This window comes from Sorex araneus, chromosome X, assembly GCF_027595985.1.
Source record: "Sorex araneus isolate mSorAra2 chromosome X, mSorAra2.pri, whole genome shotgun sequence".
Classification (NCBI taxonomy): Eukaryota; Metazoa; Chordata; class Mammalia; order Eulipotyphla; family Soricidae; genus Sorex; species Sorex araneus.
Window position 1 is genome coordinate 318350482 of NC_073313.1, and position 21066 is coordinate 318371547.

The 21066-nt window shown below is 38.9% G+C and overlaps 1 protein-coding gene across 4 annotated transcripts in view; it reads left to right on the plus strand.

Annotated features, from left to right (window-relative positions):
• The window catches only part of EML6 (EMAP like 6), a 280239-nt gene that overhangs the window by 127895 nt on the left and 131278 nt on the right, over window positions 1-21066 (plus strand). For all 4 annotated transcript variants that reach the window (XM_055121945.1, XM_004609215.2, XM_055121948.1 and 1 more), the window contains exons 6-7: window positions 3354-3539; window positions 5013-5148. In XM_055121945.1, the coding sequence (XP_054977920.1) occupies window positions 3354-3539; window positions 5013-5148 (322 nt within the window). The remainder of the gene's footprint in view (window positions 1-3353; window positions 3540-5012; window positions 5149-21066) is intronic.

Consider the following 21066-nt stretch of genomic DNA (forward strand, 5'->3'; position numbering starts at 1 on the left):
GCCCCTTAATCAGTTTTTAAAACATAACACATAATCCTGAAATTTATTTGAAAATACTGAGAATTTCATATCCTGTTAAATTGTTAATGTGTTCTAGCAGATTTAGACATTACTTTATAAGAAAAAAATGAATACTTTTTATTTATCTCAAATAAATCTGCAATGCCCACCCATATATTCTTTTTGTTTGTTTTTCTGGACACCTGGCAGTGATCAGGGATTACGCCTTGCTTTTGTTCTCAGGAATCAGTCCTAGCAGTATTTGGGATATCATATGGGACGCTGGGATGATCAGCCTGGTTGGTCATGTGCAAAGCAAATGCCTTACTCACTATCCTACCACTCCTGTGTTCCCACACATATGTATATATGCATATGTATATATACATACATTTTATTTGTTTAGAAAGAAATCCACAACAGATGTCAGCAAACTGACAACTTTTCCTAGCTATATTCTAGTATGCCCACCTTTCTTCCCCTTAGCTTGCCTAATAACAAATCAACAATTTAAGTCACAAGTTGAATGCAAAATCTTTTGTACTCCGAGAAAATATTTTTGTGTGAAATTTTTGGAGCTAGGATAAAATCATTTTCAGGTTCTAAATCCCTAGTGTCTGGCAAACAGGCAAATTACAATATTTGAAATGTATGCTTGAAAAACCGTAACAGTTGAGTATTATCTGCTTGGTTGGTTTTACAGCAAATGAACCACCAGGTTTGTGGATATTGTTTATCCTTCTCCTTTCTCTAGTCTGAGACAGAGGGGCCTTGGGGATTACCTAGAGCCAGAAGAATCCCAAGGTACCTGTCAGATCAAGCAAAATCTGCTTTACAATCTGTGAATGGAGATTGGAGAAAGTAAATATGTCTCTTATTTGGTGTGAATTTAATGGTGTGCTGCTACCATAAACTATCCCTGTTTTTCAAATAAGAAGCATTTTTCAAGAGGGAAAGTATTTCAGATATTTATCATTTTTCTGTAGCCTTGTGTCTATTCTGACATCTTGCCTTTTTCAGCAAGGCATCTAATTATTTGGTATGTTTCTTGCTGGCCTCTAGCTGGATGACTTTGAGATAATTTTTGTGTCTGATGAATGATATTTGTACTCCTTGTGGTTATCCCTCTAGAAATAATTCAATAACTTTGGTCAGAGGTGTAGAGTCTTATGTTAAATAATTACTACCAAATAATTGCCTATTTTTTCATCTTCATGTGTGGGAGATACAGTGAGAAGGGCAAATACCTGCCATGTCACAGACAAGTTCTTTGATGTGTTTATACAACCAGTAGTTGTTTTATGTCTAGTAGTTTGTTCAACTATGAAGTTAATACTTAAATTCTGAGTGTTTCCCAAAAATGTACCCCTTCTATTCTTTGGTGTATGGTATGCTTTGGCACCTTTTTCATTTAAAAAATATTAATTCTCAGGGCCTGGGGATATGGCTCAAAGTGGTGGAACACATACTAGGCATGTGCAGGGTCCTGCATTTGGTTCCTGGCACTGCATGGGACCATAAGCACTGCTAGTGCTGGGTGTAGCCCTAGTGGTGCCTCCAGCCCCACTAGATATGACTCATCCTCCTCAACACCTTCAAACCAAATACACCAGGAGTGACCTTTCCCCCCCAGCACTGCATGGTGTGAGCCTATGTTTAAAAACTATTAATACTCAAAGAAATGAATCGCGGAACTGACACTTGCCTCCTTAATGAGAGAAGAGTTCTTATTATCTCAAATGGTTTCACATCTCCTCCCTAACAGCCAACTTCCCTTAGCTGCTGGAGCCCCAGCCCTCCTGAGTGTATACAGTCCTCTGGAGCTTGTGTGGAATAATACGGTACTCTCACAGGACCTTGTTTCCCTTCCTGCAGACGCTCAACACCTGAGGGTTGTCTCTGACTTACCCCCACACATGTAGCTCCTGCCATCTGGGTTTGCTTAATTCTGTTCTCCCAAACCACAATGCAGTTTCTTTCTCTTCATTGATCCTAATCCTATTTTTGCCTGTTCTCGTTAATTCAACATAATTCTCTTTGAATTCCCAAGTAATATGTACTTGTATGTCCTCTGAATGTGTTCCCTTAAAATAATTCCTTTCTTGATTTTTTTTTCCATCTACCTCATTAGATTTCTCAAGGTAACGGAGCAAGATTTCAGTATGGGGGCTGGAGAGATAATACAATGGGGTAAAGTGGATGCTTTGCATACAGTTGACCCAGGTTTGATCTCTGACACCCAATATGGTTACTGCCAGCTATGATACCTGAATAGAGAGCCATAAATAAACCCTGAATGCATTTGGGTGTGTCCCCCAAGCAAAATTTCCCCCTATTTTTCCATGTAAAACCCATTTTAAGTTCTCACCCTCAGCAAGTCACCTATATTTTCTTTCTCTCACTATCCAAAAAGGGACAATAAAGAGTATTTGCTTTAGTCTCTTTCCAAGAGACTGATGGAAAACAAATAATAACATGGGAGAGAAGATTTTGTAAACTGTCGGTGACTGTATACATGGTGGTCAGTCTTACCAGTGCAAAAACTTTTAAAAATGATGTCAAAGCAAAATATTTTATTTCTACTTTACCTTGGAAATCTTACGTCTGCTTTTATAAAATAGCTCAAGATTTATGTTTTTGCCTTTCACTTAATAAATTATGCAGCAATACCAGAATAGCTTATCAATTATTTGGCTATATATGTTATAGCTCATATTTGGAAACATTTCTGAGTAATATTTTTGCAATAAAAAGTTTATAGTTATAAATTATTTTCAAATGTACATAATATGTCAGTATATTTAAGAAATATATTAATCCTAAATGCTTAGAAACTATGCCAGCATGTTAATAGGAAATTGACCAAAGAATTAGATAAAAAACATAAATTTCCTCCTATATTCCAACTCACAACACTGATATTTTGTGTTAAGGCACTGTTAAGTAGTGAGTAAAGTTATGGATTTAGGGTACTTTTTAAGTTCTGGGGGAATTGTTTGTTTTATGGGTCACACCTGCATTGTTCAGGGATTACTTCTGGTTCTGCACTCAGAAATTACTCCTGAAGGTCTCAGGGGACCATGTGGGATGCCAAGGATCCAACCCAGGTTGGCCACATGCAAGGCAAATGCCCTACCCCATGTACTATCGCCTGGCCCCTATTTTTTAAGTTTTAAGCATTTTTTTTAGTTGTTTTAAAAATGGTTTTAAACACCTGGACAAATTGTTTTAGAGTTCTCTGCTGTCAGGAAAAACAAGTTAAATTTTAGTTAATGTAAAATACAAACAAATATAGATTAAGTGGTGGTTTAGAATATTATGTTTTAGAGTCAATTTAATTTATCGCTTTCTAGTTTTGGACACTATGTGGAAATGCCCTAACTGCAAAGAGAGGGATATTTGGCAAAACGGGGGATCTTCAGACCATTCTTTGCCTTGCATGTGCCAAAGAAGACATCACCTACTCTGGTGCTTTAAATGGTGACATCTATGTCTGGAAAGGGCTTAATTTAGTCCGCACCATTCAAGGAGCACATAGTGTAAGTATTCTCTTACAGAAATTTGGGATGACTTATTTAATAAGAGCACAAATCTCTGTTGATATTTTTATCCACTGCTTATAGCATCATTAGATTCTGCTCCAAAATTATTTTTGTTCACCTAGAAGTAATAAATATTTTGAAAACATTAATTTAATTGGCTTTTACCTAAATTGTTTATGGGTTGATTATTGTTGATATTCATCAATAGCAGCTTGACAGAAAGCTAGTGCTATTAGACTATCATTTTCATCTTACAGAACATTTTTCAATTTTTAATCAGCTTATGAAGATCTTCAGAAGATCTTGTTAAAATGCTGATTCTGACTCAATGGGTCTGAGATGATGTACTTGTTCCTTGCTTTTTAATAGCTAGTGCTTAGACAACTACTGGTTATTAGGTTAGATTTTTCCTCTCTGAATGATTGAACATCATCTCCACATCTACATCACAGGCTTTCAAAATACAAATGAAAACTATTGCTTCTCTCTTTTTTGATGGGCTGCTCTGTTAGAACAAGGGCAAACTTCTATTAACTCTGCTCAACTCTGACAAAAATTAAAATGATTACATTGCTGTATCTACAGATGATAAAATGGAAGTACCCAGAAGAATGGGGAGATGATATGAAAGGTAAAATCTATGTAATAAATGGAAATTTGGTAAAATATTATTGCAATCCAACAGAACTTTAGCTAATTGCCTCCAAATTGATTTCCTTTTACTCTAAATATGTAATAAAAAGAGTATAAGCAACTTAAAGCAAAATTATGAAATTTTACATTTTTTTGTTGAAGACCAAGATTTATCACTAATTATGAAACATCTCTCAAAACAAAGGAAGATATTTGTCCTAAGTCATAGAAGCAGTTGCCTTAGTAATCTGTCTGCTCTATACATTGAATTTTCTGTTAACATTGTACTCTTGTAGCAATTATGAACAGACTAATTCATATTTTTCGTGGAAATAGTATCTTTAGGTTATGAAAGTTACTGATGTGAAAAAATACAACTATAAACTTTTAATGAAACTGGGGAGAGTACTTTATGGAACTCAATGAGATGTATTTCAGGTACCTTTATACCTGTAAATATGTTTATTTTCTTAGCTTATCATTCTTTCATAGTTTTTTGCAACAACTTATACAAAATACCTCTGTTATCTTTCCTTGGTAAGACTCAGTTGTCACAAAGAGAAGTTTTTTATACCAATGTCTGCTTTAACCAAGATATTCCTGAATAATTTTTTTACAACCTACCATTTAGTAATGTCAAAAGGACATTTGGACTTGTTTTCTTTGGTGGTTGTTATGACTAATTTTTAGTCTGGCTAATATGGAAAATATTATGAATGACTGCTTGAATTATTACTGGGTTTTATATTGCAAAGAATTTGTTTTGTTTTAATAATGAGATCTAGCTATAGTGATAGTTTGATTGCATCATTAAGTATTATTTATCTTAATCAACAGGCTGGAATCTTTAGTATGTATGCTTGTGAAGAAGGCTTTGCCACTGGTGGACGAGATGGATGTATAAGATTATGGGATACTGATTTCAAACCAATAACCAAAATTGATCTCAGGGAGACAGAACAAGGATATAAAGGTAATATGGAAATACCCAAAGCTCTAAATTTGTGTTTTTGTATCCTTTCCTACTTTGTTGCCTGTAAGATTTCAGGTAGATTTGATAAACTTATTGAATACAATATCAAAAGTATGCTAACAATGTGTGGTTAACCATTTTTTCATAAATTGCATAAAGAGACATCTTATGTACTACCAGTGGCCCTGTTCCAAAAATGAACAACAGTAAAGCTATTTACTGGTTGGCATCTCAGGAACTGGAATGTTCTAAATAGTTTGGCCAACTATGATTGTTCCCAACCTCTAAAATAAATAACTAGTAATTAAAAGACAAATTATTCTTATTATATATTAAAGAAGTTTTATTAAATAAGAAGAAAGCTTTATGCATTTAAGAAATAACATGGGCATCTCCAGAAAAAAGACAGTGCTTTATGAAGTAAAAGGAAGGAATTACACACCCTAAGGTGTGTGCCGAAGAAGAATTCTGAGAAATTACTTTTAAGAATAGCTTTATAGGAGACCAGAGCGATAGTACAGAGGATAGGGTGCTTGTCTTGCATGTAGCTGACTTGATTCTAATGACCCGCACTCCGTGTGTTTCCCCAAGACTCACCAGGAGTGATCTCACTTAGCACATAGTGTGGCTACAATGCCACTTAAAATGATGTTTTCCTGACCTTCAGAAATCAGAAAAGAGCTTGAGACAACTAGAGAAACTGAAAATGTAATAAAGCATTTAAGGTAAAACTTCACTAATTAGAGAGCTACATGGTAAGGGTGGTGGGAAGGTTATAACACATATTTTACATACACTCTTCCTGAATGCCCCACTGATGCCTAAATTATACATGCATAGGTCAGAGTCTAAGCATTCCAATCAAAGATAAAGAACTGAGCAGAAATTTGAGCTGATACCCAAGAGACAGATTTTTCAGTATAAATCCAACTCAGTTAAATTACAAAGCCAAAAAAACAAAAACCAATTTTTCCAAAGGAATAAAATCGACAGAGACTCAGTAGAATATGTGTGTACATAATTTATATTTAAACATCTGGAATATGATTCACAATTATTAAATGAAATAATTTGAATACATGACCTATTTTCAAAGGAAAAATATTAATATAGAGCAACTCTTATTTGTGCCAAGTGATACCATTAAAAAATCATATAATTGCATTCAATTTAGAAATGGAAAATTTGCTAATGTAAGAATAGATGTATGAAATCTCAACAAGTCGGGTTTTCTTCTTCTTTTTTTAAAAATTTTAAAAATTTTTTATTTTTTGTAATGGATCCTCGTGAGGTGCAGTTACAGACTTACAAACTTTCGTGGTTACGTTTCAGTGATACAATGCTCAGCACCCATTCTTCCACCAGTGCCCATTCTCCACCACCAATGATACCAGTGCACCTCCCCTCACCCCCTCCTCATCCCCCAACCCCGCCCCACTTCTATGGCAGGGCATATCCTTTTGCTCTCTCTCTCATTTTGTGTGTTGTGGTTTGCAATAGAGGCATTGAGTGGTCATCATATTCGTTCTATAGTCTATTTTTAGAATGCATCTCCCATCCCAAGCGGGCCCTCCAAGCACCCTTTACTTAGTGGTCCCTTATCTATCTGAACTGCCTTTTCCCTCAGTGTGTGAAGCTGGCTTCCAATCCGTGGAGCAATCCTCCTAGTGCTTATCTCTACTATTCTTGGGTGTTAGTCTCCCTTTCTGTTACTTTATATTCCACAGATGAGTGCAATCTTTCTCTGTCTGTCCCTCTCTTTCTGACTCATTTCACTTAACATGATCAACAAGTGGGTCTTATAAACTGAATCACAGTGAGATACACAGTTACAAAGTTGTTCATGATTGGGTTTTAGTTATAAAATGTTCCAACACTGGTCCTTTCACCAGCAGACATTTCTCACCACCAATGTTCTCAGTTTCCCTTCCTCCAGCCACTCTCTCTCTCTCTCTCTCTCTCTCTCTCTCTCTCTCTCTCTCTCTCTCTCTCTCTCTCCTCTCTCTCTCTCCTCTCTCTCTCCTTCCCCCTTCCTCTTTCCCTCCCTCCCCCCATCTTTTGGGCATCATGGTTTGCGATACAGATACTGAAAGATTATCATGTATATCTCTTTAGTTAATTATATTTCTAAAAGAACCAAATGAAAATACTTAGTGTTGAAAAATAAAGTGCCTGAAATTAAAATTTTCTAATGTTGGGGCCAAAGTCATAGTACAGTGGGTAGGGCATTTGCCTTGTACACAGCTGACCTGAATTTGGTCCCCTGAGCCTGCCAAGAGTGAATTCTAAATGAAGAGCCGGGACTAAACTTTATGGGTATATATGATTATGGGATACTGATTTTAAACCGATAACCAAAATTAATCTTGAGCATATAGAACAAGGATATCAAGGTAATATAGAAATACCCAAAAATCTAACTCTAATTTTTTTCATATTTTTTCTACTTTGTTGCATAAAGATTTAAAGTAGCTTATTGAATACAGTATCCAAAGTATTTTAAATATATATGGCTAACTGCCAGGTGTGCCCCAAGTTACTTTACTTTTCAAAAAAGAAAAGTAAAAGAAACTTCTTAGGGCCAGAGAGATAATGCAGTGGGTGAGGTACTTGCCTAGCATGCAGTCAAACCAGGCTCAGTACCTGGTATCTCATATGGACCCCTGAGCCCTGCCAGGAATTATCCCTGAGTGGAGATACAGGAGTAACCCCTGAGCATAGCTGAGCATTGCCCCAAACAAATAAACAAACAATTATCTAACCTTAACAGAATGGACATAACAAGAATCAGTAAACTTGAAAATAAAAAGTCCCATTGTTTTTTCTACATCTTACATTTTTAGGTATCTTGCTACTTCCAAGTAAAACTCTTGTCCTTATGTAGAAGTTTCTAAATTTATTAAGACCTGGCTTAGTAGAGATGAATTCATGTAGCGGTTGTTTGTCTAAAAAGCTCTTTATACTTTTAAGTGATAATCTGTCTCAGTTAGGTGTCATTTCCGCTCAGAGCTTTGTATTTTGCCTTGTAGCTCCTAGCCACATGGGAGTTGATAGTCACAGGGGAGTTTCTTTATATTTATTCTTTTCTTTTCTCTTGCTCCATTTACAATTCATTCTTTGTCTTTGAATTTTGTCATTTTAATGATGCAATGTCTTGGTGTGCATCAGCTTGGGTTTATTTTATTTGGAACTCTTTGAGCTTCCTGGATCCAGGAGTCCAACTTCTTTGTAAGTTTGGGAAGCTATAGACTATTATTTCTTAATGTAAGAAATAATATTCTTGTCCTTTCTTCTCTCTCTTTTCCTGGAACCCTAATAATGTGAGTATTGTGCCTCTTGATACAGTCCTGTGTAACTCATATTATCTTCATAGCTTCCAATATTATTTTTGCTGATCCTTTTTGAATTTTTTTCACTACTTTTATATTTAGGGTCTCTTAAGCTTTTTTCCATTCACAATGTATTTTCTTCTGAGAAATGCAACACAGGTGTGCACTTCCAGAAGCACCTTGGATTCATTGCTTGGTTGATTTTGAATCGATTTTTACTTACTGTGCATCCAGAAACCTTTTGCATATTTTGCATCTTCCACATTCACTTATTAAACCCCATATGTGGCTATGCCTGACAGTTTGAGAAATTAGATTATAGGTCCCTGATTTAATTTTCAGCTTCTTCCATTCATCTATTCTGATCTCCTGTTGTATTTTTTTTTTCAATTCAGCTACTAGTCTTTATCTCTACGATTTCTATTTGGACTTTTCTTAGACTTTTGGATTTTCTTGTAGGCTTTTCATGTTGCTCATTTCATTTCAGTGAGCATCATTATAAATATTGTTTTAAAATCTTCTTTAGGTTCCTTGCATAACCCTGTTCTTTAGGAGTTCTTCCCAGGTTTTGTCTTGATCCGTTAGCACAGCTGAGCTCTTCCGTCTACCTGTGAGGCCTGAGCTCTATGAGGGCTTGGGTCTGTGTCCAAGCTAACCTGAACAGTGACTGGGGAATTTGCCGTTGCGGCTGCCTGGCACTAGTTGTCACACTGTGCCTCAGTGGCAACCCAAGCTTTGTGATACCAAGTCCCTAAATGGGAGCTGTGAACCAAGTTTGAGCAGGCCTGGCTGATGACCAGGAGTTAAGGTTTGCCAGTTCCACCAGCCGTTGGTCTGCCTTGGTCACTTAGATTGGAGTGGTGTTGGGGAATCCACAGTAGAGTGAGTTTGAAAGAAGTTTGGGACCTTGGTCACAACTTGTGACAGAGTGTTCCTTCCAGGACTGGTGGTGAGCAGAGTCTGCCTGGTCTTGTCCTGGCCAGGGAGCACAGCAGGCTGTGGGCAGCTCTCTGACTGGCTACCCTTTGGGGGTCTACAGGGTTCTCTCTGTAGAGGTGAGATTGATTTGCTGGCAGGCCCGATATTGATTGGCAGGGGTTAGGTCTGTTTGCCAGGAGTAAGTTTTCTAGATAAAGTTTCTCCGCCTCTGTCATGCTCAGCTATTTGCTAGGAATGTGGAACTCTTCTCAGAGATTTGCTTCAGGGTCTGTTCCTGTGGGGAATGGATCCCAAGTGCATCCCTAGCATAGTTATCAGTAAGCTAGAGAGAGGTCAGCAAGACTTGTTAGCAATTTTAGCTCCTTTTTTTTTTTTTTGCCTCCCATGCAAGTGTTGTGAGTATAGGATTATAGGTTTAGGGTGTAGATTGTTTGATGCAGCCATCCCCACTTCAGAATAAAGTTCCTCCCCTAAAAATCTCTTACCCACTGAAGCTTGTCCCACAGTGAGGCTTCTCTCTGAGAAAGGGTGTTGCTCTGCCTCCAGCCCAGCCAGGTGCTATCCCTTTGCTCTAGAAGCTTTTTTTTTGGGTAGTTGTGCAGAAGGGAGTGGTTTCAGGTCAGTTTCTTGGTAGATTTATCCACATATTTTTGAAGATTTGCTGTGATCTCAAGTAGAGGTAATGTGTTCGCCCTGGTCTATCATCTTGGCTCTACCCTGGTTCTGCTCTAAATTTGGGCATGAAGTTGAAAGTATAGGTCATTTTTTTTCTTTTAGGAATTTCTTGATAGTAATGAAAGAGTTCCACATTTTCACTGTTTATGTAATAGTGACTCTAGAATTAATTTCCATAAAAAGATCGTGATTTCTCATTTTACCCAGTTAAGTCATTTTCTAAACCAATTTAGCAAGAGAATTAATTATGGCCTCCAACTAATTCTCATATCATATTTCTGATATTCTGCATTTCTTAAATTTAAACGTTAGTTAATATTCAGAAACTGGTATTTACTACCATTTGGGAATCTGAATCTATTTATAAAGCTCACACTTACATAGTATGTTACCTATAAAGACTTCTGTTGCTCCTTATGTAAACTTCCAGAAAATCCACAAAATGAATCTGGCAACTTTCAAGTTGTATTATGCAAATACACATAGCATTTGCATATATTTGCATTTTATAATAACTAGTAATTGTTGAGCATCAAGAAGGGATAGTTTTTAGATGAATTGAGATGAACACTAAGCTCATGGGGAAAATATAGCTTTATTATAAAGAGACAAAATTAATAAATTTGCTTGCATTTTATAACCCAGCTTAAGCTAATTAAGACATTTGACTTCCAGAGAAAACAATTAACCATACATTAGATTGAAAGTAACCCAGCTTTGAGATAGGTCATGCTCTTAGCTGCAAGAATTTATAATGCTAGAGCTGATTTTCCGGCTTCCCTGGCTTCTCCCCAAATCTTAGTCAAAGAAAATGAATTTTACTAATAAGAAGGGCCATCCCAACCATCACAAGAAGAATACAGTTTTACTTATATAAAAGAAATGACCGGCATGTCTTTGTGGGCTATCAGAGTCCTGCTCACTCATGAGCCTACAGACGAGATCTTACTAATAATATATGATGCTATAAATCAGCAACCTAGTTTATCCAGCCAGAATCCCTTCTCTACAGTTCTGAAAGCCATAGAACTCAAGATGATGGTTTTCTTCTGTTCTTTTTTTTTTTTCTTTTAGTGTCTGGCTGTGGTGCTCACTCATTGAGTTTTGTTGCTTGCACACATGCTTGCCGGGGTCATGACAACTTCCTGGTCGTGATGCTCAAACATCTCTTAGTTACTCTTCTCAATGGGAATAGGGTGTCATGTCCCTTTAGTTGAAGTGCTTGCACACATCAGTCTGTGGTATCTACCCCAAAACACTGCACTGTTAGTGCATTTGGGGCCAGGGATTGAACCATGGCCTTGTTCAAGCTTAGCCCCTGAGCTTGCCCCCAGACCCCGAGTAGTTTTTAGTAGGGGTCATGCCCAGCGGTGCTCAGGGGCCAGACCCTTCCCCCTGATGCCTTTTCAGGCAGTGTGTGGAGCTGATAGTGCCATACTTGGGCCAGTGCAGCCAGGGTCATGTCTAGCATTGCTGGCACTGGGGACTTCGAGTGTCAGGGAGTCCACCTAGCACCATGTAGGCATGTACCTATCACTTGAACTATCTTTCCTAACTCCTTTGGCCCCCTAACATTTTTTATAAACACAGTGAACTTTTAAAAAATTAAGATGTATACATTATACCCTTTCAGGGGGTATTTTCTACATTAATTTGTGTGGGATAAAAGAGAGGTGTGCTCAGGGCTTACTCCTGCACTGCATTTAGTGATAACTACTGATGGCGCTTGCGGGAACAAATGTGTACCGGGCATTGAACCTTGGTCAGCTGTCTGCAAGGCAAATGTCCTACCCACTGTACTGTTGCTCCAGTCCTTACTAATAATGTTTTAACTATTGCTAATGGGCACATCAATGACACAAATTAAATTTAGTTACATTGTCGCGTGAGCCCTGCACCACCATCCAGGTCCAGATCATTTTTTTAAATTTTATTTTATTCTTTAATTAGTGAATCACCATGAAGGCCAGGTCCAGATCATTTTTTAGGGAGCCACTTGTGACTGGTAGTTCTTGGGACTCTTAGGGCCAGTGCTATGGTTTTCGGGTCCCCCAGAGATATACTTAGGGTGCTTGAATGCCAACAGTGCTAGGAATCAGAGTCAGGAATTCAAACACACAAAGCATGTGCTCTACCACCTGGCTCACATCCTCAGCCCCAGAGCAGTTTTTAGTCTTCCCAAAAGGAAATTTTATACCCATTGTAGAGTAACAGCCAAATCCCCTCTTCTCCTGGCCATGGCACTGACTGTTCTCCAGCTGGTGTCTATGAATTTGTCTGTTCCAGACACCTCTCCTAAGTGAGACTAGAAAGTATTTCCTTTTCTTGTGACAGCCTTATTTCTCTTAGCATAATATCTTCAAGGTTCATTCACGTTGAGCGTGTGCCAGAATTTTTTTCCTTTTATTTTTTATTTTTTTAAACCTGCCTTTTAATTTATTTATTTATTTACTTTTTGATAATAAAGAAACTGTATCAGGTCAAATATTTCATATATGTATTTACATATACATATAAACAAACATGTATAAGTATAGATAGAGATAAACTTTAAATTTATTGTTCCTGTAGATCAGCATTTGCTGTGAGTTTTTTGTTTGAATGTAATCAAAGTAAAGAGAAATTTTTTCCCTTTTAAAGGTTGGAGGGTATTTATTGTTCAGACCACTGTTTATGCATTCTTCTACAGATGATGGCTTGAGTTTCTGTGACTTTTAGCTATGACAAGTAATGGTGCAATAAGCACGGGCCTGCAGGTTTCCCTTTGAGATCTTGCTTCAGTCCCTTTGTCTGTGTAACCAGAAATAACCAGAAACCAGAAGTAGAATTAATGTGGATCCTGTGGCATTTCTACTTTTATTTTTTTTAAAGCCATGGCCACACTGTTTTCCATAGCAACTGCCCCATTTCACATTCCTACCAGCAGCCTCTCTGATAGGTGTGAAGTGGTGTCTCATTGTGGTTCTGATTTGCATTTTCCTAGTGACTAGGATGTTGAGCATTTTCCATAAACTTGTTGGCCATTTGCATGTTTTCTTTGAGAACTTTCTTTTCAAATTTGCCCATTTATTTTATTTTAAATCGCCATGAGATTTACAGCTACAGTTGTTCATGATTGAGTTTCAGGCATACAGTGTTACAACACCTATCCCTTTACCAGTGCACACTTCCCACAAAGCCCCCAGTTTTTCTCCTGCGCACACCCACTCCACCCCCACAACATACTTCTTTCTCTCTCTCTCTTTCTCTGTACCATGCATATCACATATATCACTTTACTTCCTTTAGCACTCAGTTTTTTTTTTCTTAGCACTCAGTTTTTGTCCAGCGTGATCATTTCCGATTATCATTGTCACAGTGGTTCCTTCCCTGTCCTAGCCTAACTGCCCTCTACTCCTCCTTGGTGGTATCTCTCCTACCGGCCCTTGTTTCTACTGTCTTTAGTATCACTCACATACTGTGGTTTGTTTTCTCATATCCTGAAAATGAGTTCAATCATTCTATGTGTGTCCTCTCCCACTAACTGATTTCACTCACCATGATACTCCCCATTTCCATCCATGGATAAGCAAATTTCATTACTTCATTTTTCCTAATGACTGCATAGTGATCCATTGTGTAGATGTACCATAGTTTTGTTACCCAGTCACTTGTTCCCAGGCACTTCGGTTGTTTCCAGATTCTCAAATTTGCTCATTTTTAAAAACAAGTTTTGCTGTTATCAGATTGTCTTTTTTGAAAAATATATACTGAGTGGTAGCCTCTTCTACTGTTTATAGGTAGATTTGCATTCCATAAGATGATGTTTTATTCTGTTAATTTTGTTTAAATTTTTACAGAATAATTTATCTTTTTTAATTACCAATAACTTTTGTGTTCTAGCTAGGAATTATTGTCAAATTCAATATCACTGTGCTTCTTTGTTTATGTTTTTGTTTTGTTTCGGTTTTGGCACCACACTAGGCAGTACTCAAGGATGACTCCTGGTGGGGCTATGAGACCTTGTGGGGTGCCCAGGATCGAACCCAGGTCAGCTGCTTGCACGGCAGACATCCTACTTGCTGGCCTATCACTTTAGCTCCTCTACTTTCTTATATATTTTAATAAGCCTTTACATTTATTACATTTATTATGACATGTATACACATATTATATTTAGGTCTTTGATACATTTGGAATTATTTTTGTATATAGGTTTTTTTTTTATTAAGAATTTTATTTTATTGAATCACCATGTGGAAAATTACAATGCTTTCAAGCTTAAGTCTCATTTACACAATGCTGAAACAACCATCCCTTCACCAGTACCCATATCCCACCACCAACAAAAAACAAAAACAAAAACAAAAAACAAAAACAGCACACCTCCCATCCCGCCCCCCCGCACCCCCCCATGTAACTGATAAATTTCACTTTACTTTCTGTTTACTATGGTTACATTCAATATTTCAACACAAACCTCACTATTATTGTTAGGAGTACCCCACTAGTCAGACCTGTTGTGAAGAGATATGAGGTCGTTGCCACGTAGTTTTGGATTTCTGTACTTTAGCAACTAATTCCAGGGAGATTTCTTCCAGATATTGGATCATAGCAAGCTTGTAAACCCCATCTGTGGACGTCATAATATGGCGGTCACCACGCCCTTCACCCCCGGCAAGGAAGATGCGAGAGAGAGAAATACCTTTCCCCTCCTGGGCGGGCATGAAGCCACGGCTTAGTTCTCAGTCTGGAGACATTTCTGCGAGGAGCTGCCCATGCCGAAAAATTTAGCTGGTGTCTGGAGTCACGCTCATGCAGCTGCGGAGAGGCCGCACACACGTGTGGCTCCCGGGATCACATCTTGGAGGCGGGAGGGGCCGGTGCCCTGTATATAGTTTTTAAAGGTTCAATTTTTTATTTTAAGATGTTTTTCATAAGCAATTTGGCAGCAAAACCTTACTTGACTTATATAGATTGCTCATTATAATCATTATATTTATCCATTCATTATATTCATCCATTTAAGTGCAAAAGAACTTTAATTCAAGGTGCTTCCTCAAATCCAATTGATATATTAGATGATTCCAATATGTAGGGAATTTCTCAATTCCACTTTCCAATTCCAAATACACCCAAAGAACTTTAGGTGTATTGGATGCTGGGCCTCAACATATTTTTCAGTAAATATCAAAATCTGGAATTTTCAAGCTGCGAGAAATCTGGATTCTATGTGGGACTCTCTTACCTTATGAATATATAGAATAAGGCTCAGAATTATTTGCATCATGCTTATTGTGTGATTAAGCTCTAACTCATATCTCACACTTAGTTAACAGTTTTGTGTCTGTTTTTTAAAGGCAAATGTATGATCTGAGTAAAATAATGATGCTTAGATGACTTATCGTGGTGGCAGAAAAAGGCAAAAATAGTTTTGTAAGCAAGGCAACTAAAGTGAATTACATTCGTGGTAATGAAACACTTAAGAGTTAATGAATGTAAATAATTATGTCTCAGGGAATACAGGAGTCACATAGTATAAGATGCATTATTCACTTATCCATTTAACAAACAGGGATTAAACATCTATTAAGTGTCAGATACGTGTCTGGGAACTAAATCAACTGTTCTAAAAAGTGTGCTTCAGACATTTTATTGGAGTTTTGTGTATGTTTAATGTTCAACACACGTTTGTTGAGTTGCTGCTATGCCTAATGACCTCTGAAGCCAGGAACAAGTGTGTGTTAGATCGAGCGCCTGCCCTCAGCCTTGGGAAAGGGTTGGAGAGGATGTCTTCAGGATACGAGATTCCCCTCTGTAGACTCAGCATCTCTGCGGCCTCTTTGCTGATCAGCACCGCACTCAATGTTAACTCTCGGTGCTTTCAGCTGCCATCCCTGAAGATGAGTTGGAGGGCTTACTCAAAATTTTGTAGCACCAGTTCATATGACTTCTTTTCCCCAGTCTTTGAAAGGCTCTCTCATTTCCTGCAGAAGAAGAATCCAAGTCATTAGCACGGTCGCCCGGTCCAGCCCCTTCTGCCCTGCTCACTGCACTGGGCTCAGGTCAGCACCGCCTTGATTGCTCCATCTTAACCCCCACCTCTGTGCATAGGCTGCTTCCTCTGCCCAGCCATCTGTGTGACTGAGGTCCTGGTCCCCTTCAAGCCCTTTGCTCAAAGGGACCTGCCCTGAGGACTCACTGCCTCTCTCAAATCTATGTTTCATCTTGTAACAAATGGTATTACTAGTTTATCATTATTGTGGTTACTGTCTAACCAGTAACTAACCACAGTGGTTACTGTCTAACCACAAGGGCAGAAGCCCCTTTGTCAACAGGTGATTCCCGAGCTCTTAGAACTGAGCTTGGCACACGTTGACTTCTGGAAATAGCTGCCAGAAAAGTGAATGAAGAGTGTGGAATGTGTGTCTGACACTTGAAGAGGAGCACCAGTGTTCTGTCTGCAGAGGGAGGACTGGATCACTCTGCTCCTTTATGCCAACCTGCTATGGGTCCATGCTTGGCCAGCAGTAGGAGGTCCTAGAGCAGGGTGAGGGAGGCGAATGCCATGAGGAAGTCTCCCTGGCCTGAGCAGAATGCATACTGCAGTGCAGACAAGTCAGAGCTAGGAATTCACGGTGTATTCTTCCTATGAGCTCGTATCATATTTAGTGGTTCTGAATGTTGTTTCCTAAGAGACATTTTGAATTACTTTTTAATGAAAACTTTTTTTTATTATTACAACTGTGGAGGTGCCATTGACATTTCTGAGTAGAGGGCAGAGACACTGTCATACACATCACAGAGTGACATTAATAGTGATAGCAGGCACAGTGAGGAACTTTCTAGTGCCAGATGTTAACACTGTTATAGAGCTAAGACAGCAGTTCAGAGTCCCAGCCCTTCCGTCTGACAGCAGCGATGCTTTTGTTGTGGTCCCCTTGGGTGCCTTCATCATGCATTACACTCCCATTGCCTTCATCCCTGTCTCTGCACCGCTGGCTTTTGAGTCATGCCTCATGTTTCTATGATTTTGCTGAGAAGGTGAAGGTGTTGTAAGAGGATCGTGTGGCACCTCTAATGTGTGCATGTGCTCTTGTTAGCTTGGACTTGGCATAGGATGTGATCTTAGACAAGCAGAGATGGACCGATTTGATATTTACACCAGGAATTCCTGGTGTAATTCCTTGTAAACTCTTTTTCCGTGTGGCCTTATATGAAAGCCTTGCTATGTATTCCCCAAGGTGGAGGCAGTGGGTTTGACAGTGGGGTTCAGGCACCTATACATTTTAAATATGTTGCATGTTGATTCTGATGCACAGTAAGAGTCAGAAACAGTAAGTATCTGGAACAGTGGATCGTGGCCTCTTTTCATGTGTCCAGCCCCTGGTCCTTGATTTAGGAACATATAAAGCACCAGCTCCTGGACAGAGGGAGATTCAGGGGTGAAGGTATTTGCCTTGCATGTGGCTAACCCAGGTTCCATTGCTGCATCAACATATTGGTCCCCCAAGCACTGCCAGGAGTAATCCCTGAGCACTGCTCACTGTGGTCCATCTACCTCATCTCTTACCCTCCCATCATACCCCCAAAAGTACCAGTATCCCACACTATGAATCTTCTCAAGCGTAGAATACAGGAAAAGGCTATGTATGTTGGACCATGGCCTTTCAACCTGACAGTCTGCAGGTGGGAGCCAATCAAATGATAAGAACGAATAACTTGTAACACAAGAAAGACTCATTCAGCTTTCTTCCTTCTGGTGCTCACCCTTTGTAGGACCACATTAGCAAGATGCTCTAAGTTGTAACTTAATAAAAATAATCTTTGATCTGCTAGATAAGGCAACAACCGCTAGATAAGGCAACAACTAATAATTAGTGATGAGTTTCCAAAGTACCAGAAACTGAGCCAAGAGTTTATATGTAATATTACATTGAATACTCAGAAATAGAATTATGAAGTGTGAGTGCTAATATTCTCTCCACTTTACTGATGGAGAAACTAAAGATGTGACAGGATGGGGCCAGAGCAATAGAACAGTGGGTAGGGAAGACATGGATTTGATCCCTGGTATCCCATTATAGACCTCTGAGCTCCAGGAGTGATCCCTGAGCTCAGAGCGAGGAGCAAGACCTGAGCAAACTGCTGAGTGTGCACCCCACTTCCCCCAAAAAAATGGTGTGAAAGTTTAAATAGGTTGCCATGTCACACCTTTGAGATGTAAAGTCAGTCTGTGTACTTAGCCATTCATGAGCTAGTAGAAAGTAGTATTCTTGAAGTCCATGTTAATATTCATGATACTCATGAACTAAATATTCCCAGAATCGGATTCAAGACTGTAGTGGAAAGGGCTAGAAGTATGTCTCTCCCACTCTCTGGCTTGCCTACAAAAGCCACACAAAAGGGCTGGTAAGAATTTGGTTTCTTATCTTGAAAGATTTTTGTTTCAGTGAATGCTCTCTACTGCCATCTTCTGGCTGTCTGGGTCAAGTACACATCTGTCTAAAGGCCACATCACAACAAAAGGGTAAAAGGCCAGAAGTCCACCTTATCAGGCCATTGAAATACCTTCAGTTTATACTGTCAAAAAACTTTAGAACACATATTTAAAAATAACTTTCAGGGACGGAGTGATATTACAGCAGAGAGGGCACTTGCCTTGCTCTTGGCAGCCCTGGGTTCAGTCATCAGCATCCTGCATGGTTCCCCCGTGCACCGCCAGAAGTAATTTCTGAGTGCAGAGCTAAGAGTAAGCCCCGAGCAACGCCAGGTATGCCTCCCCCCAGCAAAAAAATATTTTAATCTTATGTTGTTGTATAAAATTAGGACTTTTCCCCTGCCATTTTTTATACTGTTGATGGATTTCTAACCACATTACAAATAAAAACTCATATATATATATACATATATATTTGAATTTTAAAGCAGAAGATAAAAGCAAAGGCAGTTTAATTAAACCTCAGTAAATAGCCACCATAGTAAGCTCATCTGGGACACTGCTGGTTATATTTCTATTTTCTGTGCTAATGTCAGAGGAATTGTAACCAAGTGTAGATAGACAGGAGAAAGAAACACCGCCAGAACCTTGGCTGCAATCTGCCACTCACTAGGGCCTCTCTGGAATGAGCTGAAGGAAGACTGAACTATTCTCAACACTACCTTGCATGCAAAGCAGAGATTAGGTGTAGAAATGATGAAACAGGACATTTGAATGCAGTTTTCTGTCCCCTCAGTATCTTATGGAAGCAGTTTTTTTCAAGCTAGAGAGGCATTGTGTACATATTTTCATAGGTTCACCCCAGATGTTCACCTGTCTAGCATAGCATAACAAAATGAAATTCACATTTTGGAAGACCTGTTCATGGACCTGCTGTGTTTGCCTCTGAAATAATTAAGTTCACAGCTCAGTATGTTGTAAACAGTAAAGATATAGCAAACTCTCTGTTTCTTTCTTTCTCCCTTCCCTATATTTAACTAGAAACAATCCCCATCATTGGAATTTCATTGCCTTTGGCCTGGGTAAGCTTCTCTTATGCTGGAGTTTACACTTAGTTCAGTGGAGCCCTTTTTGCAAATGAAATCTGTCATGGAAAGCAAAACGAATTGTGAGTGTTGCAGGGTAAGCAATGGTGAGGTGTCCAGTCTGCCTCTGGGTCTCTGAGTATTGGCTTTTTCTTGCCAGTCCCTCAAGGCTCTTCTGAGGACTCTCAGAACTCTTCAGACACAGTCTGAAAGCATGTCTGGTACTGTGCAGTTTGCCTGGATCATCAGCAATGGCAAAGATTCTTCGTTTCTAGACCTCCTAAAAAAGGGCGGGGGGAAACGAATATTTTCAAAGTATTGACAACATCAATGACAGCTACCAATTCCAAATGGTACCTGGGTTGTTGTGATCCTCTTGTCCCTTTCTGAAATTGCTCCCTTAAACAAAAAGGCAAAAAAAATTGGTGGGTGTGATGAGGGAAAAAATGTTTGTATCCTGGGCCAAGTTTAATGCCAGGTCTTTGTGAGATGTTTTGATTCTTAATCCATTTAACCTTATACAACTGTACATGCTCATAGTGGGACTATAAATTCTCTCCCTGTTGGAAAGAGGGAAAGTCTGGGAATCAGAGAGATAATACAGTGGGGAAGGTGCTTGCCTTGCACGTGTCCATCTTCGGATCAATCTACTGCACCCCATACCATTCTGGAGCTCTGCCAGGAGTAATCCCTGAGTGCAGATCCAAAGCTCAGGAGTAAGCCCTGAGCACTGCTGGGTATGCCTCCTCCCACCCCGCAAAAAGTATGTATTTGTGTGTTTGTAGGGGGAGACTCTTTTTAAGAATCTGTGTGTTTGTCTAGGGAGATAATACAATGCTTAAGGCACTTGCTTTGTGTGTAGTTGATGCAGGTTCAACCCTGGCACCACATATAGTCTTCCAAACCCTGCCAGAAGTGATCCCTGAGCACCCTGGATGTGGCCTAAAATTCTTCTTGAAATTGACCACAAAAGGGGCTGGAGCGATAGTACAGTGGGTACGGCGTTTGCTTTGCATGCCGCTGACCCAGGTTCGATTCCTAGTATCCCATCTGGTTCCTCGAGCACTGTCAGGTGTAATTCCTGAGTGCAGAGCCAGGAGTAACCCCTAAGCATCGCCGGGTGTGACCCCCGCCACCCAAAAAAGCAAAAAAATTGACAGCAAAAGAATATAATCAGTATAATTTTTTTTCAACCAGGGGGAAATCGGTATAATTTAAAAGGATTGTGGATTGAATAGATAACATTTAAAATATATAACTCTGCTGAGATATGTTTGTATAAATATATAAAGATGTGCATATCATTTTACTGAGATATAATTGACATATAGCATATGAACTTCTTAGACATATAACATAATTCAATATATGTATTATTTAATTCACTTCTATTCTGGTCTTTAATATCATCCTTCTAACAGCTTTGGGCTGAGTTTGTTCTCCTTATTGTTTCTTGGGTATAGGGTTAAGT